Genomic DNA, 20,367 nt, shown 5'->3' on the forward strand with positions numbered 1-20,367 from the left:
GAGAGCGTGCAGACCCCCGGCTGTGGGGCGGCCCCGGGGGAGGACCCCAGGGCTTTGGTCGGGCCGGGTGCCGCCTGCCTTCTCAGATGGGCCTCGTCCCCCCGCCGTCTGGGCAGCCGAGTCCTCAGGCCCGGGAGCCACCCTCGGACCCTGCCCCCTCCCAGCAGCACTCTCCCCCAGTGCCCTCCAGGACGAGGTCTTTATCTTTCATAAGAACCTGGATGACAAGACATCCATGTTGGCTGTTTTTTTAAGCTCTTTATTTTGGAGTGTAGCCAATTATAGCAAAGGGGCTCAGCCGTACAGACACGTGCACCCATTCTCCCGCAGACTCCGCTCCCATCCAGGCCGCCCCGCGACACTGAGCGAGTTCCCTGGGCTGTACGGTGGTCCACGTCGGTTATCCAGTGTAAGCATGGCGGTGTGTGCATGTCCGTCCCAACCCCCCTGGTGTCCCTTTGCCCCGCCTTTCCCCGGCGACCGTAAGCTCGCTCTCTAAGTCTGTGAGCCTGTTCCTGTTTTGTAAGTAACTCCCGCATACGAGGGGTGTCATGCGGTGCTTCTTCTCTGACTGACCTCTCTCAGGATGACACTCTCTAGGACCGTCCACTCTGCTGCAGACGGCACGATCCCGTGCCTTTTAGTGGCTGAGTGGTGCCCCATTGTGCGCACGCAGCCCATCTTTTCCCGTTCTTCTGGCGATGGACATCCGCGTGGCCCCCGCGTCCTGGCTCCTGTAAACGGTGCTGCGGTGGCCGCAGGGGAGCATGGATCCCTTTGGACCACACTGTTCTCTGGATACACGCACAGGAGCGGGGTTGGGTCATAGGGCAGCTCGATTTTCAGCTTTTTAAGGGCCCTGCACACTGTTCTCCAGGCGGCTGTGCCGAGGCCCCGTCTCTCCAGCAGTGTAAGTGGGCTCGCTGCGGCATTATTTTGGTGGGTTGTTTGATGACAACTGTTCTCCTGAAATGAGGTGACATCTCACTGTACTTTGGTTTGCGTCTCTCTAATAACTAGCGATGCGGACACCTTTCGTGTTCCTCTGGGCCATCTGTGTGTCATCTTTGGAGAAATGTCTATTAATTAATATTAATTAATGGAAATTAATCCTTTGTCAGTTGTTTCATTTGCTATTATTATCTCCCATTCTGAGAGTTGTCTTTTCACCTTGCTTATAGTTTCCTTTGCTGTGCAAAAGCCTTAACGTTTAATCAGGTCCCACTTGATTACTTTCGCTTTTATTTCCATTACTCTAGGAGGTGGGCCACAGAGGAGCTTGCTTTGATTTATGGCACCGAGTGAAATGGTCAAAGAGACCAGGAAAAGGTGACCGAGAAAGGAGAGTTCAGTCCACACGCCTCGCCCATCTCTGGCTGCCCCCCTCGCAGGGACGTTGGGTGTCTCTTGGCCTTGGCAGGTCGGTACAAACCCCGACCAGGCTCCCTTTTCCGGCCTGCCTTCAGCCATGATGAGGCACCGTGAAGCCGCAGGGCGGGGCTCATTGCGGGCTTCGTGCAGGGCGTGCGGTCCACTCACAGAGGCACACAGAGGGTCAGCAGAGTAAAGCAGAGAGCGTGCGCGTGAGGGAGCGAGGGGCTGGAGCTCCACGTGTTCTCACCTCGTCCCGAGGATCCCGGGCGAGCCCCCAGGAGGACAGCTTTCGGTGAACGGTGTTGGATCCGTAATCTCCGAAGAAGACTGAGCTTCGGGACCAGGGACCAGGCTGGATCGCTCAAGAGCTTTTGTGAAGCAGAGTTTTATTAAAGTGAAAAAGGGACAGAGGAAGCTTCTGACACAGACTCAGAAGGGGGCGGAGAGTGCCCTCTCATTTGTTTTTGTTTTTTTAAAACTTGTTTTTATTTCCATTATTTTGGGAGACAGGTTTAAAAAGGACTTTGTTGCTCAGTCATGTCTGACTCTTTGCGACCCCATGCACTGCAGCACGCCAGGCTTCACTGTCCTGTATCTCCCTGAATTTGCTTAAACCAACGTCCACTGAGTCGGTGATGCCATTCACCATCTCATCCTCTGTCGTCCCCTTCTCCTCCTGCCTTCAATCTTTCCCAGCATCAGGGTCTCTCCCAGTGAGTCAGCTCTTTACATCAGGTGGCCAAAGTGTTGGAGTTCCAGCTTCAGCATCAGTCCTTCCAATGAACATTCAGGGTTGATCTTCTTTAGGATGGACTCGTTGGATCTCCTTGCAGTCCAGGGGACTCTCAAGAGTCTTCTCCAACACCATAGTTCAAAAGCATCAATTCTTTGGTGCTCAGCCTTCTTTAAGGTCTAACTCTCACATCCATACATGACTACTGGAAACACGATAGCTTTGACTAAACGGACCTTTATTGGCAAAGTGATGTCTCTGCTTTTTAATATGCTGTCTAAGTTGGTCATAGCTTTTCTTCCAAGGAGCAAGTGTCTTTAAATTTCATGGCTGCAGTCACCATCTGCAGTGATTTTGGAGCCCAAGAAAATAAAGTCTCTCACTGTATCCATTTTTCCCCTCATCTATTTCCCATGAAGTGATGGGACCGGATGCCATGATCTTCGTTCTCTGAATGTTGAGCTTTAAGCCAGCTTCTCACTCTCCTCTTTCACCTTCACCAAGAGGCTTTTTAGTTTCTCTTCACTTTCTGCCATAAGGGTGGTGTCATCTGCATATCTGAGGTTGTTGATATTTCTCCCGGCAATCCTGATTCCAGCTTGTGATTCATCCAGCCTGGCATTTTGCATGATGTACTCTGCATATAAGTTAAATAAGCAGGGTGACAATATACAGCCTTGACGTACTCCTTTCCTGGTTTAGAACCAGTCTGTTGTTCCATGTCCAGTTCTAACTGTTGCTCCTTGACCTGAATCCAGATTTCTTAGGAGGCAGGTCAGGTGGTCTGGTATTCCAATCTCTTTCAGAATTTCCCACAGTTTGTTGTGATTCATACAGTTGAAGGTTTAAGTGTAGTCGATGAAGCAGAGGGAGATGTTTTTCTGGAATTCTTTGCTTTTTCTATGATCCAGGGGATGTTAGCAATTTGATCTCTGGTTTGTCTGCCTGTTCTAAATCCAGCTTGAACATCTGGAAGTTCTCAGTTCACATACTACTGAACCCTAACTTGGAGAATTTTGAGCATTGCTTTGCTAGCATGTGAGATGAGTGCAATTGTGCAGTAGTTTGAACATTCTTTGGCACTGCTCTTCTTTGGGATTGGAGTAAAAACTGACCTTTTCTAGTTCTGTGGCCACTGCTGAGATTTCTTATTTGCTGACATATTGAGTGCAACACTTTAACAACATCATCGTTTAGGATCTGAAATAGATCAGCTGGAATTCCATCACCTCTACTAGGCTTCCTGAGGCCCGCTTGACTTCACACTCCAGAATGTCTGGCTCTGGGGGAGTGACCACACCATCATGGTTATCTGGGTCATTACGCTCTTTTCTGTATAGTTCTTCTGTGTATTCTTGCCACTTCTTTTTAATATCTTCTGCTTCTGTTAGGTCCAGACTGTTTCTGTTTATTGTGTCATCTTTGCATGAAATGTCCCCTTGATATCTCTAATTTGCTTGAAAAAATATCTAATCTCTCCCACTCTATTGTTTTCCTCTATTTCTTTGCATTGATCACTAAGGAAGGCTTTATCATCTCTCCTTGCTATTCCTTGGAACTCTGTATTCAAATGGGTATATCTTTCTTTTGCTCCTTTGCTTTTTGCTTCTCTTCTTTTCTCAGCTATTTGTAAGCCCTCCTCAGACAGCCATTTTGCCTTTTTGCAGTCCTTTTTCTTGGGGATGGTTTTGATCACCGCCTCCGGTATAATGTCATGAACCTCTGTCCATAGTTCATCAGGCACTCTGTCTATCAGATCTAATCCCTTGAATCTATTTCTCACTTTTACCGTGTAATCATAAGGGATTTGATTTAGGTCATACTTGAATAGCTTAGTAGTTTTCCCCAGTTTCCTCAGTTTAAGTCTGAATTTTGTGATGAGGAGTTCATGATCTGAGCCACAGTTGGCTCCTGGTCTTGTTTTTGCTGACTGTATAGAGCATCCATCTTTGGCTGCAAAGAATATAATGAACCTGGTTTTGGTATTGACTATCCGGTGATGTTCATATGTAGACTTGTCTCTTGTGTTGTTGGAAGAGGGTGTTTGCTCTGACCAGTGCGTTCTCTTGGCAAAACTCTGTTAGCCTTTGCCCTGCTTCATTCTGTACTCCAGGGCCAAATTTGCCTGTTACTCCAGGAATCTCTTGACTTCCTCCTTTTGCATTCCAGTCCCCTGTAATGAAAAGGACATCTTTTTTTGGTGTTACTTGTAGAAGGCCTTGTAAGTCTTCATAGAACTGATCCCCTTAAGCTTCTTCAGCGTTAGTGGTTAGGGAGGGCATAGCCTTGGATACTGTGATACTGAATGGTTTGCCTTGGAAACAGAGATCATTCTGTCGTTTTTGAGACTGCATCCAAGTACTGCATTTCAGACTCTTTTGTTGACCATGATGGCTACTCCATTTCTTCTGAGGGATTCCTGCCCGCAGTAGTAGATATAATGGTCATCTGAGTTAAATCCACCCATTCCAGTCCATTTTAGTTCGCTGATTCCTAGAATGTCGACGTTCGCTCTTGCCATCTCCTGTTTGACCACTTCCAGTTTGCCTTGATTCCTGGACCTGACATTCCAGGTTCCTATGCGGTACTATTCTTTACCGCGTCGGACTTTACTTCCATCACCAGTCGCATCCACACCTGGGTATTGTTTTTGCTTTGGCTCCATCCCTTCATTCTTTCTGGAGTTATTTCTCCACTGATCTCCAGTAGCATATTGGGCACCTACCGACCTGGGGAGTTCCTCTTTCAGTATCCTATCTTTTTGCCTTTTCATTTGTTCATGGGGTTCTCAAGGCAAGAATCCTGAAGTGCTTTGCCATTCCCTTCTCCAGTGGGCCACGGTTTTGTCAGGGAAGGGTGCTGCTGTGATTTATGTTGAAGAGTGTTTTCCACCTGTGTTTTCCCCAGGAGCTTTGTAGTGTCTGGTCTCACGTTTTGGTCTTTAATCCATGTCGAGCTTATTTTTGTGTATGCTATTAAAGAATGACCTAACTTCATTTTTGACATGTAGCTGTCCAAGTTTCCCAGCACCATCTGTTGAAGAGACTCTTTCCAGCCTTGTGTAGACTTGCCTCCTTTGTTGATTAATTGCCCGTAGATGCGTGGGTTTATCTCTGAGAGGCTCTCTACCGTGTCCTGTTGATCTATATTTCTGTTTTGTGCCAGCACCGTACCGCTTGATGACGGCAGCTTTGTAGTATAGTCTGAAGTCAGGGACCCCGATTCCATTTTTTTCTTTCTCAAGATTGCTTCGGCTGTTCAGGGGTCTTTTGTGTTTCCATACAAATTTTAAGATTTTTTTGTTCTAGTTCTGTGAACAATGCCATTGGTAATTTGACAGAGATTGCACTGTAGATGGCCTTGGGTGACGGTCTTTTTGACAATATTGAACGTACCAGTCCACAAATACGGTATGTCTGTCCAACTCTTTTTGTCGTCTTTGCCTTCTTTCATCAGCATCTTACAGTTTTCAGGGTGCAGTTTGAAAGATTGTACTTAGCCTCCTTAGGTAAGTTTATTTGTGGGTATTTTGTTCTTGACGTGACGGTAAGTGGACTTGTCTCCTTAACGTCTTTCTTTCACTGTTAGTGTATAACAATGAAAGAGATTTCTGAGCATCAGTTCTATAAACTGCAACTTGACCAAGCCCATTGCTGAGCTGCAGTGGTTTCCGGGCAGCGCTTTCAGGATTTTATAGCATCATGCTGTCTGCGAACGTGACAGTGTGACTCTTTTTCCAGTGTGGACTCGCTCCATCTCGTTTTCTTTTCCTGATTGCCATAGCCAGGACTTCAAACCTGTGCTGAATGAACGTGGCGAGAGTGGTCATCCCTGTCTTGTTCCTGGTCTTGGAGGAAACGCCTTCAGCTTTTGACTTTCGAGTATGCTGTTCGCTGTGGGTTTGTCCCATACGGCCTTCATTGTGTTGAGGCAGGTTTCCTCCCCCGCTTTCTGGAGAGTATTTATCATCAGTGGGTGCTGAATTTTGCCTAAAGCTTTTTTTGCATCCGTTGAGGTGATCCTGTGGTTTCCATTCTCCAGCTGTTAATGTGCGGTACCTGACTGGTTGATTTGCAGACACGGGAGGGTCTTTGCACGCCTGGGAGAGGTCCCGCTTGGTCGCGGGGCGTGGTCCTTTCGGGCCACTGCTGGGCTCAGCCTGGGGTGTTCTGCTGGGGACTTTTGTGTCTGTAGTCGTCAGTGACGCTGGCCTGTAACTTTCTCTTCTGGGGCATCTTTGTCTGGTTTTGGCCTCAGGGTGATTGTGGCCGCGTAGGATAAGTCTGGGGCTCTCTTTCTGCAGTGTTCGGGGACAGTCCCCGGCGGGCGAGCATCAGTCCTCTAAGCGTTTCACGGAGTTCGCCTGTGGCGCCATCCCCTCCGGGCCTTCCGTTTGCTGGAAGCGCTAGAGTCGCAGTCGCGACCTCAGCGGCTGTGGCTGGTCTGGTCACACCTTCTGCTTCTCCCTGGCTCAGTCTCGGGAGACGGTGCCTTTCCGAGAGTCCCCCAGTTGGCGCACGGCTGCTTGGGGGAGTCTCTTCTGACCCCTGCCGGCTCTGTGGCGTAGGCTGTGCCCTCTCCGTCTTCACTTACCGTGCTGTTGATTTGGGTCCTCTCCCTCTTTTCGATGAATCTAGCTAGAAGTTTCTCAACTTTATCTTTTCAGAGAATGAGCCTTTAGCTCCGCTGATCCCTGCCGTTGTTCTCTTTGTCTCTGTCTCTTTCCGCCTTGGCCTCTCTGGTTTATTCCCTTCTGCGACGCCAGCTGTTCTTTGTTCTTCCTCTGGTGGCTCTGGCTGTTTGGTTAGGCTGTCCCTCTGAAAGCTTGCTTGTTCCCGAGGCAGTGCTGTGCTGCCGAAAACGTCACTCTCGGAACTGCCTCCGCTGTGTCCCGTGGCTGTGGATCGCTGCCCCATTTTGTCTTTGGGTGTCTTTGAGTTCCTCTTTGATTCCCTCAGTGACCCATTGGTGGTTTAGCAGCGTATTGTTTAGCTTCCACTTGTTTGGTTTAATATTTTTTCTTGTAGTTTATTCCTAATCTCATAACGTCGTGATCGGAAAAGATGCCTGCTATGATTTCAGCTTTCTTACATTTTCTGAGTCTCCCTTCTGGCCCAGCATGTGGTCAGGCCTGGAGGCTGTTCCGTGCGCTTGAGAAGAGTGCGTGTCTGCTGCTTCCGGATGCGATGCTCTATGTTACTGTTCAGTCGCTCAGTCGTGTCCGACACTTTCTGACACCACGGACTGCAGCACGCCAGGCCTCCCTGTCCATCACCAACTCCTGGAGCTTGCTTAAACTCATGTCTGTTGAGTCGGTGATGCCATCCAACCATCTCATCCTCTGTCGTCCCCTTTTCCTCCTGCCTTCAATCTTTCCCAGCATCAGGGTCTTTTTCTAATGAGTCAGTTGTTCGCATCAGGTGGCCAGTGTATTGGAGCTTCAGCATCAGTCCTTCTAATGAATATTCAGGGTTGATTCCTTTTAGGATTGACTAGTTTGATCTCCTTGCAGTCCAAGGAACTCTCAAGAATCTTCTCCAACACTACAGTTGAAAAGCATCAATTCTTTGGTGCTCAGCCTTCTATATGGTCCAACTCTCACATCCATACATGACTTCTGGAAAAACCATAGCTTTGACTGTATAGGCTTTTGTTGGCAAAGTGGTATCTCTGCTTTTTAATATGCTGTCTAAGTTGGTCATAGCTTTTCTTCCAGAAAGCAAGCGTCTTTTAATTTCATGGCTGCAGTGAGTTTGGAGCCCAGGAAAATAGTCTGTCACTGAATCCATTGTTTCTCCATCTAATGCCGTGCGGTGATGGGACCAGATGCCATGATCGTTTTCTGATGTTGGGTTTTAAGCCCGCTTTTTCACTTTCCTCTTTCACCTTCATCAAGAGGCTCTTTAGCTCCTCTTTACTTTCTGCCATAAGGGTGTTGTCATCTGCATATCTGAGGTTATTGATATTTCTCCCAGCACTCTTGATTCCAGCTTGGCATTTTCTAGCTTCATCCAGCCCGGCGTTTCTCATGATATATTCTCCATATAAGTTAAATAAGCAGGGTAACAGTGAACACTCTTGACATACTCCTTTCCCAATTTTGACCCAGTCCGTTGTTCCATGTCTGGTTCTAACTGTTGCTTCTTGACCTGCATACAGGTTTCTCAGGAGGCAGGTAAGGTGGTCTGGTAATCCTATCTCTCTAAGAATTTTCCACAGTTTGTCATGATCCACACATTCAAAGGCTTTAGTGTAGTCTATGAAGCAGAAATACGTGTTTTTCTGGAATTCCCTTGCTTTTTCTGTGATCCAATGGATGTTGGCAATTTGATGTCTGGTTCCGCTGCCTTTTCTAAATCCAGCTTATACATCTAGAAGTTCTCAGTTCACATGCTGTTGAAGCCTGGCTTGAAGAATTTCGAGGATTACTTTGGTAGCATGTGAGATGAGTGCAATTGTGTGGTATTTTGAACATTCTTTGGCACTGCCCTTCTTTGGGACTGGAATGAAAACTGACCTTTTCCAGTCTGAGTTTTCCAAATTCGCTGGTGTGTTGAGTGCACCACTTTAACAGCATCATCTTTTGGAATTTGAAATAGCTCAGCGGGAATTCCATCACCTCTGCTAGCTTTGTTCATGGTGGTGCTTCCTGAGGCCCACTTGACTCCACACTCTGGGCTGTCTGGCTCTGGGTGAGCGATCACACCATGCTGGTCATCCAGATCATTAGACTGTTTTTTTGTATCGTGCACAGCTCTTCTGTGTATTCTTGCCACTTCTTACTATTTTCTGCTTTTGTTCAGTCCATACCTCTTCTGTCCTTTATCGTGCACGACTTTTCATGAAATGTCTGTTGCTTTGGTGTCTCTGATTTCCCTGAAGAGACGTCTAGTCTTTCCCATTCTGTTGTTTTCCCCTGTTTCTTTGCATTGTTCACTCAGGAAGCCTTTCGCGTCTCTCCTGGCTGGTCTTTGGAGCTCGGCATTCAGGTGGGAATATCTTTCCTGTTCTCCTTTGCTTTTCGCTTCTCTTCTTTTCTCAGCCATTTGTGAGGCCTCCCCAGACAGCCATTTTACCTATTTGCATTTCTTCTTCTTGGGGATGGTTTTGATCACTGCCTCCATCCACGGTTCTTCAGGCACTCTGTCTATCAGATCGAATCCCTTCAATCTATTTGTCACTTCCATTGTATAATCGTGAGGGATTTGATTTAGGTCATATCTGAATGGCATAATGGTTTTCCTACTTTCTTCAATCTAAGTCTGAATTTTGCAATAAGACGTTCAGTCCATATCGTCTAATGCATCATTTAAGGCCTGTACTTCCTTGTTAATTTTCTGTCTGGCTTATCCGTCCATTGTTGAAAGTGGGGTATTGAAGCCCCCCTCCCACTGTGTCACTGTTAATCTCTCTTTTCGGTGTTAGTATTTGCCTTACACATCGAAGTGCTCCTGAGTTGGGTGCACGGCTTTACAATTGTTACGTCTTCTTGGATTGACCCCTTGATCACCGATCATATTACACGCATGCGTAAACCCTCCAGCAGCTCCCCTTCCTCCAGACAGCCCTCCCTGCTGTGGCCAGAGGGCTGTGTGTCTGGTCCCGCGGCCCCCTCCACCCGTGCGGGGCTCCTCCGGGCTCTGGGCCCCCGCCGCTCCCATCCCTGGGCCCCCGCACGTCCTCCGTGCCTGGAGGCCCCTTCACCGCCAGCGCCTCAGGAAGGCACTCCTGCGCCCCCAGAGTGGGCCAGATGCAGCCGCCTCGGAGCAGCCCGCCCGGCCTCCGCTCGGCATCCCTCCCCGCTGCACCTCTACTCGCGCGGCCGCCTGCCGTCCAGCTTGCGGGCCGCCCCGAGCGGAGCAGGGTGTGAGCCGCCGGTGTCGCTGAGTGAACGCAGGGTCGACCCCAGCCCCGTCCCGTGTCCGGTTCCTACCGGCTGGGTCCAGACCCTCTGACCCGGCTGTGAGCGCTCCCTGGGGGCCCCGCCCGGCCGCCCGCTCTGCCCCCTTTCCTGGACTTCAGGGCCCCGGCGGGCTTTCCCGACGCTGGGCTGCGGGCCCCCGGCTGGTTCCGGCTCCGCTCGCTCGGCCCCTGGGCCGGGCCTCTGCTGTGCGCGGGCCGCTCGGCCCGGGGAAGGGGCGCTGGGGTCGGCTCCGGTCACCGGCCCTGAGCATCACCTCCAGGCGGACGCCGGCGACTTTATTCTCGTCATTTGCACACCAGTTTTGCACCGTGGGTATTATTTCCCCCAGCTTTTATTTGAGGAAATTGAGTTTCAGAAAGCGACTTGTTTGGCGTCATCGGGCAAGCAGTGGGCATCCTGGGGTGCCAGCCCGGCTGCCGCCCCGAGCACTGCGGCCGGGCGGGCACGGGACCTGCGGCCGGCGGGTGAGTGTGCCAAAAGCCTGCGTATACAGGCTCCATATACACACACCACACCCACTACACACACACACACACACACACACTACACACACCACACACACACCACACACACACACACACCACACCCACACACATATACACCACACACACACACCACACCCACACACCACACCCACTACACACACACACACCACACTACAGACACACCACACACACACCACACACACACACACCATACACACACCCCACACACACACGCCACCACACACACACACTATACCACACACACCACACACACACACACATACCACACATACACCATGCACACACCACACACCACACGCAATCACACAGACACCACACCACACCCACACAGACTATACCACACACACACACACCACACACACACACAAGCACACCACACCACCACACAGACCACACAGACTACATACACACCATACCACACACACACACCACACACACACATGCACCATACACACACACCACACACACAGACACACTATACACACAATCCATACTACACAGACACCCACACACATACACACACACCACCACACACTATACCACACACACACGCACACACCCACATATATACAATACACAGTGCATGTCACAAACAGCGTCAGAACTAGCAGCCAGCTCACATGGCAGGACACGAGACCAGTACATGAAAACTTACTGCATTCATATGTTAGTAATGAACAATTTGGAAATGAAATTAAGCAGGTCCACCTACCACAGTATTAAAGAGACTCAAATATCTACAAATTTAAGGAAAGTGTAAGGCTTTACGCTGGAAACTGAAAGGGAGCGTTGCAAGCAATTACAGAAGATTTTAAAGGGAAAGGCGCTGTAAGACACTGTTGTTAAGGTGGAGACGCTCCCCACACTGACCTCAGACCCACTGCGTCCCGGTCACAATCCCAGATGGCTTGCTTTTTAATAGAAATGAACATGGCAATCTTGTTTTAAACAAACACACCTTAAAATTTGTATGGAAACTCAGGACACCCAAAATAACCAAGACAATCTTATTAAAGAACAAATTTGGAAGACTCACACTGTCTAATTTAAAAACTTTATGACAGGGACTTCCCTGGTGGTCCAGGGGTCGGGACTCTGCACTTCAGTGAAGGGCGCATGTGTGATCCCTGGTCCTGGAACCCACATCCTGCACGGCGGCAGCCGCAGCCAACCACTGCCTGGCCCCCAGAACCAAAAATACTTTACACAGTGATTGAGACAGTGCGGTGCTGGCACATGGAAAGACAGGTTAATGCGATAGAGAACACAGGAACCACCTCGCATTCACGGTCAGGTGATATTTTACAGGGGCACTAAGACAGTTCAGCGGGGGAATAATAGTCTTTGCAACAAATGGAGGTCCATACACAAAACACATTCTTGAAGGTGAACTCAGTGCTTCGTAACCTGAATGTAGGAGCTAAAAGCACACGGCTCCTCTAAGGAAATCTGGGAGCAAATCTTTGTGCCCTTGGGTCAGGTGAGGGCTTCTTAGACACGCTGCCAGAAGCGCAGGCAGTGAAAGAAACAGACGAATGGACATCATCCAAATCAAACCTTTTTGTGCTTCAAAGGTGCATCAAAGAAGGAACAGATACCGTAAAATGAGAGAGAATATTAGCAAAACGTGTTTGAAAAGGGACGGGTACAGAATATGTAAAGAACTCGTACAACGCAACAATAAAAAGACAAATATTCAATTAAAACATGGACACAGGATTTGAATAGACATTTCTCTAAAGGAGACATACAAATGGCCGATAAACACGTGGAAGGATACTTGGCATCATTAGTCATCAGAGAAAGGCAACGCAGAAGCCCAGTAGGGCACCCCGTCCGCTCGGCTAGGACAGCCAGTAGCCACAGGTCCTGTCCAGGGTGTGCGGAACCCGGAATCCTCGTGCAGTGCTTGCGGGAAAGTCAATCGGTGCGGCCATTAAAAAAAAATTACTGATTGGAGTATAGTTGGTTTACAGTGTGCTAATTTGTGCTGTGCAGCAAAGCGGTTCAGTTACACCGCACACACACATATGTTCTTTCGTAAAGCATTCTTTTCCGCTAGGGTTTATCACAGGGTGTTGACTGTGGTTCCCCGCGCTGTGCAGGAGGGCCTTGTTTATCTGCTGCGCATGTAACCGTCTGCACCTGCTAACCCCAGACTCCCGTCCTTCCCTCCTCTCCTCCCACAGCCACACGTCTGTTGTCCCGTGAGTCCGTTTCCGTTTTGTAAGTCGGTTCACGTCATGCTGCAGGTCTGACGTGAGTGACATGTGACGCCACGTTCGTGGTGGCTGTCTCTCTGGCTTACTTCCCTTTCTGTGTGATCTTTCTGCCACGCTGCTGCAGGCAGCATCGGTTCGTTCTCCGCGACGGCTGCGGGTTATCCCGCGGCGCGTGCACCGCGTCCTCCGCAGCCATTCCCCGCTGGGGGCGTTCAGGCTGCTCCCGTGTCTCGGCTATAGTGCGTAGCGTTGCTGCGAACAGAGGTGGATGTATCTTCTTTGAATTAAAGTTTTGTCTGGATATTTCCCCCGGAGCGGGAGTGCCGGACCTTGTGGGGACTCGGATTTCAGTTTGTTAAGGAACTCCCACGCGGATCTCCCTAGTGGTTGGGGACGTTCGGCAGCTCTTTAAAATGTCAAATACAGTTACCATATGACCCAGCAACTCCACTCACGGGTATTTATCCCAGAGAAATGAAGGCATGCACAGAGCTGTTCAGGAAACCGAGGCGGAAATAACCGATGTCCATAAATGGATAAATGTGTGACGGGGGTGGAGGAACATTCCTCGGCCACAGAGGAATGAGGTGCTGACGGCGGCGCCCTCGGCGCTGCGCTGCGGGAGAGGCAGGGCACCAGGCCCGTGTGGTGGGATTTCGTCGGTGTGAGAAGTGGAAACGGGAATCTTCGCACAGATCAGGGGTTGCCCAGGCTGGGAGGAGGGAGCGCGTGGGGAGGGGCAGGCGAGGAAGTGGGGCTTCTCTTTGGAGGAAACGTTCGAGTTGGGTCGAGGTGGTGGCTGCGCGACCCTCTGAATGTACTCCACCCCTCAGGGGAAAGGAGGAGTGAGGGGGTCCTGCGGGTGCGAACCGCCTTCGGCCAGGCCTCCAGGGCCCTGGGGCCAGGGCCAGGGCGGCGGGTGGGGGCCAGGGCCAGGGCGGGGGCTGCAGAGGGCGGGGGCGCCGCCCGCCCTTCAGGGCGCGTCTCCGGGCGGGGCTGTTGGACCAGGAAGGAGCTGGCGGAACGCGGGGAGTGAGCGGCCTCCACCGAGGACGAGGACGAGGGCTCTGAAATGTGCCCGCGGCAGAACCCTGGGGGATTGTGAAGCTCCTGGCTTCTCCTCTGATGACCTGGATCCCCAGGGGCGCGCCCCTGGGTGCCCGCTGTGGCCCGGCAGGGGGGGGGCATGTCCGCCCCCCTGACCTCAGTGGGGAGGGGAGGGGCGCAGAGCTGAAAAACTAAGAACTTTACCTTAAATGAAGACCATCACAAGAATACTTTAGCAGCAAGAACTTGAAAACCAGCCAAGCTGGAACAGCGGATGGCTACACAGGTGGGGTGCGTGTGACTGCGCGGCTGGGCGTTACATAGCTATTTAAGTAAGAAGGGAAGATTGTCACGATAAACGACAATACTTGGGACAAAATTTTACATGAGAAATGCAGAATACCACACTCTCAGATGAAACTACTGGGAAAGAACCTGCCGCCAAGGCAGGGGAGAGACAAGCTCGAGCCCTGGGTCGGGAAGATCCCCTGGAGAAGGAAGTGGCACCCCACCCCCGTGCTCTTGCCTGGAGAATCCCATGGAGGGAGGAGCCTGGTGGGCTGCAGTCCATGGGGTCACAGAGTCGGACACGACTGAGCGACTTCACTTTCACTTTCACTGTGGTCTCAACACATAAAACACAGGGAAGAATTCTTTGCAGATCCTCCAAAGACACCGGCCTGAGTTGTCCGTGGAAGGCAGGGTCCTGGGGAATGTCGCCCAGCTCTCCTGCCCTCCCCCGTAAACCTGGGTTACTTCTGTTAGTAATGAGCAGCCCTTGTTTCCCTGGCGGCTCAGACAGTAAAGAATCTGCCCGCAGGCAGGAGACACGGGTTCCATCCCTGGGTCAGGAAGATCCCCTGGAGGAGGGCATGGCACCCCACTCCAGTATTCTTGCCTGGAGAATCCCATGGACAGAGGGGCCTGGTGGACCACAGTCCATGGGGTCACGAAGAGTCACACTCGCTTGAACAGGAAGTTAACATGCTGCTGTGGGGAGGGGGCAGGGCTGGCGAGAGGCCCCGACTCAGCCCAGGGAGGGAGTGGCTCTGGGGATGGACATGGGCGCCACTTTCCTGGACCAGAGGCTGAACCCCGCCCTGGGCAGGTGTGGATGGGGCCTGCGGCGCAGGGCGAGGGTGGTCTGGAGGGTGGGGTGCTGGGCGCCAGCGTGGGTCTGGGAGGACAGCTCATTCTCGCTGTGAGCTGCCTCCTGCCCTGGGTGGTGTGCTCAGGTGGAATGGGATTCAGGAAAGCCACGTGCTCTGCGTGAGTGAGGGTGCCCAGGCTCTGTTTCTGCCTCTGTGAAGTGGGTGTGTATGTGTGACTAAGGGGGGTTCTGCGCAGCCCTGGGGGCACATGCCGCCGAGGGATGGTCGTGTGGCTGCCGCTGGAAGTACCCTTGAACTTAAAGGGATTAAGTTGAAAAAAAAAAAAGGCTTAAAAATATTTTTTCATTGAGGTTGATTTACAGTATCATGTTGGTTTCAGCTGTATCCCATCTGTTCCACACAGAGCCCCGCTCTTTCAGGTTCGTTCCCGTGTAAGTCCCCAGAGAGTGCTGAGCATTCCCCGGCGCTGCGCAGCAGGCCCTCATATCCACTGCACACATGGTCTTGCGTATCTCTCAGTCCCAATCCCCCATCCCTCCCATCCCTTCCCCCCTTGTTAACCGTGTTTACTTTCTTCATCTGTGACTATATTTCTGTTTTGTAAATAAGTTCATTTGTACCATTTCTTTTAGATTTCGCAGATGAGCGATGTCTGTGTCTTTGTCTGACTTACGTTACTCAGCGTGCTCATCTCCGGGCCCACTGATGTCACTGCAGGGCTATCAGCCTGTCCTTTTCGGGGCCGCGTGGTATCCCGGTGTGCACTGCGCTTTTCTCCACTCCACTGCCGACGGACATGCATGTTGCGTCCATGTCTTGGCCACTGTGAACAGTGCTGCAGTCAACACTGGGCCGCATGTATCTTTTAAAATTATGGTTTTGTCCAGGTAAATGCCCAGGAGTGGGGTTTCAGGGTCATCTGGTAGTTCTGTTTTTAATGTTTTAAGGAACCTCCATGCTGTTCTCCGTAGTGGATGCAACGATCTGCGTTCCCACCAACAGTGTAGGAGGGCTGCCCTCTCTCCAGGGTTTCCTTTGCAGACTTCTCGATGCAGGCCATCCTGGCTGGTGTGAGGCGATGCCCAACTGGAGTGTGGATCTGTGCTCTCTAATAATTAGTGATGGTGACCCTTCCATGTGCTTTTTAGCCGTCTGTATGTCTTCTTTGAAGAAATATCTGTTTAGATCTTCTGCCCCCTTTTAAATTTTTTGATATTGAGTTGCATGAGCCATTTGTATATTTTGGAGATTAATCCTTTGTCAGCCTCTTTGCAAATATTTTCTTCCATTTTGTGGGTTGCCTTTTTGTTTATGGTTTCCTTTGCTGCAAAAGCTTTAAAGTTCACTTCAGTTCAGTTCAGTAGCTCAGTCGTGTCCAACTCTTTGCGACCCCATGAATCGCAGCACGCCAGGCCTCCGTGTCCTTCACCATCTCCCAGAGTTCACTCAGACTCACGTCCATCGAGTCCGTGATGCCATCCAGCCATCTCATCCACTGTCGTCCCCTTGTCCTCCTGCCCCCAATCCCTCCCAGCATCAGAGTCTTTTCCAGTGAGTCAACTCTTCTCATGAGGTGGCCAAAGTACTGGAGTTTCAGCTTTAGCATCAGTCCTTCCAAAGAAATCCCAGGGCTGATCTCCTTTAGAATGGACTGGTTGGCTCTCCTTGCAGTCCAAGGGACTCTCAAGAGTCTTCTCCAACACCACAGTTCAAAAGCATCAATTCTTTGGTGCTCAACTTTCTTCACAGTCCAGCTCTCGCATCCATACATGACCACAGGAAAAACCATAGCCTTGACTAGACGGACCTTAGTCGGCAAAGTAATGTCTCTGCTTTTGAATATGCTATCTAGGTTGGTTATAACTTTTCTTCCAAGGAGTAAGCGTCTTTTAATTTCATGGCTGCAGTCACCATCTGCAGTGATTTTGGAGCCCCCCAAAATAAGGTCTGACACTGTTTCCACTGTTTCCCATCTATTTCCCATGGAGTGATGGGACCAGATGCCATGATCTTCGTTTTCTGAATGTTGAGCTTTAAGCCAACTTTTTCACTCTCCTCTTTCACTTTCATCACCACCATAAGGGTGGTGTCATCTGCATATCTGAGGTTATTGATGTTTCTCCCGGTGATCTTGATTCCAGCTTGTGCTTCCTCCAGCCCAGCGTTTCTCATGATGTACTCTGCATAGAAGTTAAACAAGCAGGGTGACAATATTCAGCCTTGACGTATCCCTTTCCTATTTGTTTTGTTTTTACTCTTACTACTCTAGAAAATGGGTCAAAAAAGATCTTGCTGCAGTTTATGTCAAACTTACATCTGTGTTTTCCTCGAAGAGCTTCATGGTTATCTGGCCTTACATTTAGGTCTTTAAGCCATCTTGAGTTTACTTTGTGTTACGGTGTTAGGAAGTGTCCCGTTTTCCCAGCACCACTTATTGAAGACTGCCTTTACACCAGTGTGTATTCTGGCCAGCCTCCTTTGTCAAAGATAAGGTGCCCTAGGCGAGTCGGTTGATCTCTGGAGTTTCTGCCCTGTTCCATTGATCTGTATTTCTGTTTTTTGTGCCAGCACCATACTGTTTTGATGACTGTAGTCTTGTAGTTTAGTCTGAATTCAAGGAGCCTGATTCCTCCAGCTACGTTTTTCTTTCTCAAGATTGCCTTGGGAGTTCGGGGTCTTTTGTGTTTCTGTAAGTTCCAAAATTGTAAATTTTCTGTTCTAATTCTGTGGAAAATGCTATTGGTGATTTGACAGGGCTGCACTGAACTGAGTCTGTAGCTTCCTCTGGGTAGTACAGTCACTTCGACAGTATCGCTTCTCCCAGGAACACGACGCATCTCTCCGTCTGTTCGTGCCGTCTTGCTTTCTGTCATCCGTGCTTACGGTTTTCTGAGCGCAGGCCCTTTGCCTCCGCACGTAGGTTCCTCTAGGTATTCTATTCTCTCTGATGCAGCGGTGAGTGGAGTTTCCTCATAACGTCTCCGCTCTTTCGCTGACAGGGCATCGGGGCCAGAGGCTTCTGTGCGTTCCTTTTGTGCGATGTTGGCTTTAGAGGATTTCTGGCCGCGCCATCAGGATTTTCCGGGTAGCGTCATGTCGTGCAGTGACTGCTTTGCTGCTTCCTTTCCAATCCGGATCCCTTTTATCTCTTGCTCTCTAGCCGCTGCAGCTGGGACGCCCTCTGCTTGCTGAGCGACAGTGGCGAGAGTGGCCACCACTGTCTTGGTCCCGATCTTAGCGGTGAGGCTGCAGTTTTTCTCCATCACGAGGATGTTTGCTGTGGGTCTGTCACATATGGCCTTTCTCCACAGTCTTTAGCTTCTGGAAGAACCTTCCGCAGCCTGTGGGCAGAGCCGTCTGCACTCGGGCCTCTGGGGGGCTCACCCTGCCCCCTTCCCCCGCAGCTGTCCCTCTGCCACCATGAGGAGCATCTTCAAGAGGAACCAGGAGCCCATGGTGGCCCCCGCCACCACCGCCATGCCCGCCGGCCCGGTGGACAACTCCACAGAGAGCGGGGGTGCAGGCGAGGGCAAGGAGGACGTGTTTGCCATGCTCAAGGAGAGGTTCTTCAACGAGATAGTCAAGCTGCCTCGTGAGTGTCCCTGTGTGCTGGGCGGGCAGACGGCTGCGGGCTCTCCTAACATTTGGGCTCTAGGCTGGATTATTTGGCGATCCCCTTCAGGACCGGGGGTGGTGGGGCCGGCAGAGGGGTCTGTCACTAATGAAAGGAACAGGGAGTTTATGTGCCCTCACCTCCCTGGGCAGAATGTTCTTACAACTTAGAAGACTCGAAAGGTGAAATCTAAAGATGAAGTCTTCCAGTTACACTTTGAAATAGTTCTGTTAGAAAATAATCCCCTCCCCACCGGGGCTTCCCTGATAGCTCAGTTGGTAAAGAATCCGCCTGCGATGGAAGAGACCTGGGTTTGATCCCTGGGTTGGGAAGATCTCCTGGAGAAGGGAAAAGCTACCCACTCCAGTATTCAGGCCTGGAGAGTTCCATGGACTGTATGGTCCATGGGGTCACACACAGTCGGACATGACTGGCTGATTTCCACTCACTGCTTCATAGATTCCTGGTGAAGACGGTGAGGAGACACCCAAAGTCCAGATCTGGGGGGAGCAGCCGAGCGCTGGCCCCACTGACCCCCTCCCCCAGGTCACTAAGGAGCTCAGCCTCTCAGCACTGCACTCGAAGGCTGTCCCCACCCCCGTCCCCCACCCCCGTCCCCCACCAGGTCTGCACAAGGACCGTCCCATCCTCCGTGTGAGCCACAGTCACATCTCAGCAGAGCCCGGCTGGGCCCCACAGGGGTGGTGAAGGGGCACAGGGTACGCTCTGCCCGTCTGGGTTTTGTGGGCTGCCCGGCGGGCACCGCTGACGCTGTCTCCCACGGGCAGTGCCCCCCTGGGCGCTGATCGCCATTGCCGTGGTCACGGGCCTTCTGCTGCTCACCTGCTGCTTCTGCGTCTGCAAGAAGTGCTGCTGCAAGAAGAGGAAGAACAAGAAGGAGAAGAGCAAGGGCGCCAAGAGCGCCATGAGCATGAAGGACATGCGGGGCGGCCAGGTGGGCGGGGCGGCCAGGTGGGCGGGGCGGCCAGGTGGGCGGGGCGGCCAGGTGGGCGGGGCGGCCAGGTGGGCGGGGCGGCCAGGTGGGCGGGGGCGGCCAGGTGGGCGGGGCGGCCAGGTGGGCGGGGCCGGGCTGCTCTGCCAGCGGGGCTGATGGGGCGAGCCCCGCAGAGCGATGGGGGACCTGGGGTTCCCGCTGGCAGGGCCAGCAGGCCGGCCAGGACTCAGAGGACTGGTCTCCTCTCCGCCCGTCTCCCGGGGGCCCAGCCCAGAAAGGGCTTGGAGGTGTCCTGTGTTTCCTCTTGGGCACCCCACTTCCCCGTGTTTGTTGTGTGAGACATTTCTTCCTGAAGGAGTCAGTGCAGAGGATGGCAGGAGGGATCAGCCTGGAGGCCTCAGGGTGCACGTGGGGGCCCGGGAGGCCTCAGAGTGTGGGCGTGGGAGGCCTCAGGGTGTGCGTGGGGGCCCAGGTGCAGAGCGGCCCCCGGCTCTTCGCGGGCTCGTCTGAGCTGCGGGATTTCTCACCACCGTCTCCTCTCCTCTCCCTGTGGACGCGCCCGGCCTGGACGCCCGGCCTGCACGCCTGGTACGTGTTGCCCGGGGTGGCGGCCTGCATGGGGAGGACCGGGGCGCTGCCAGCTCCGGGGCAGGATCTGCATGGCGGTGGCCCCCTTCTGTCCCTGACGCACCCCGCTCTTGCAGCCCCCCAGGATGACGACGACGCGGAGACGGGTCTGACAGAGGGCGAGGGCGAGGGTGAGGAGGAGAAGGAGCCGGAGAACCTGGGCAAGCTGCAGTTCTCCCTGGACTACGACTTCCAGGCCAACCAGGTGGGGGGGTGGGGGTGGGGCAGGTCACCACCTCTCGGCGAGTCCCCTG

General features: G+C 51.9%; 1 protein-coding gene across 3 annotated transcripts in view; it reads left to right on the forward strand.

The window, feature by feature from the left end:
• The window catches only part of SYT2 (synaptotagmin 2), an 85,895-nt gene that overhangs the window by 58,382 nt on the left and 7,146 nt on the right, over positions 1–20,367 (forward strand). For 2 of the 3 annotated variants that reach the window (XM_027976132.3, XM_042229493.2), the window contains exons 2-4: positions 18,323–18,510; positions 19,320–19,486; positions 20,199–20,318. In XM_027976132.3, coding sequence (XP_027831933.1) covers positions 18,339–18,510; positions 19,320–19,486; positions 20,199–20,318 — 459 coding nt within the window. In that variant the 5' untranslated portion in view covers positions 18,323–18,338. Of the gene's footprint in view, positions 1–13,765; positions 14,093–18,322; positions 18,511–19,319; positions 19,487–20,198; positions 20,319–20,367 lie in introns of those variants that run through there. The other variant, XM_042229492.2, reaches the window with a different exon arrangement.

The sequence above is a fragment of the Ovis aries genome, chromosome 12 (assembly GCF_016772045.2).
Source record: "Ovis aries strain OAR_USU_Benz2616 breed Rambouillet chromosome 12, ARS-UI_Ramb_v3.0, whole genome shotgun sequence".
NCBI lineage: Eukaryota > Metazoa > Chordata > Mammalia > Artiodactyla > Bovidae > Ovis > Ovis aries.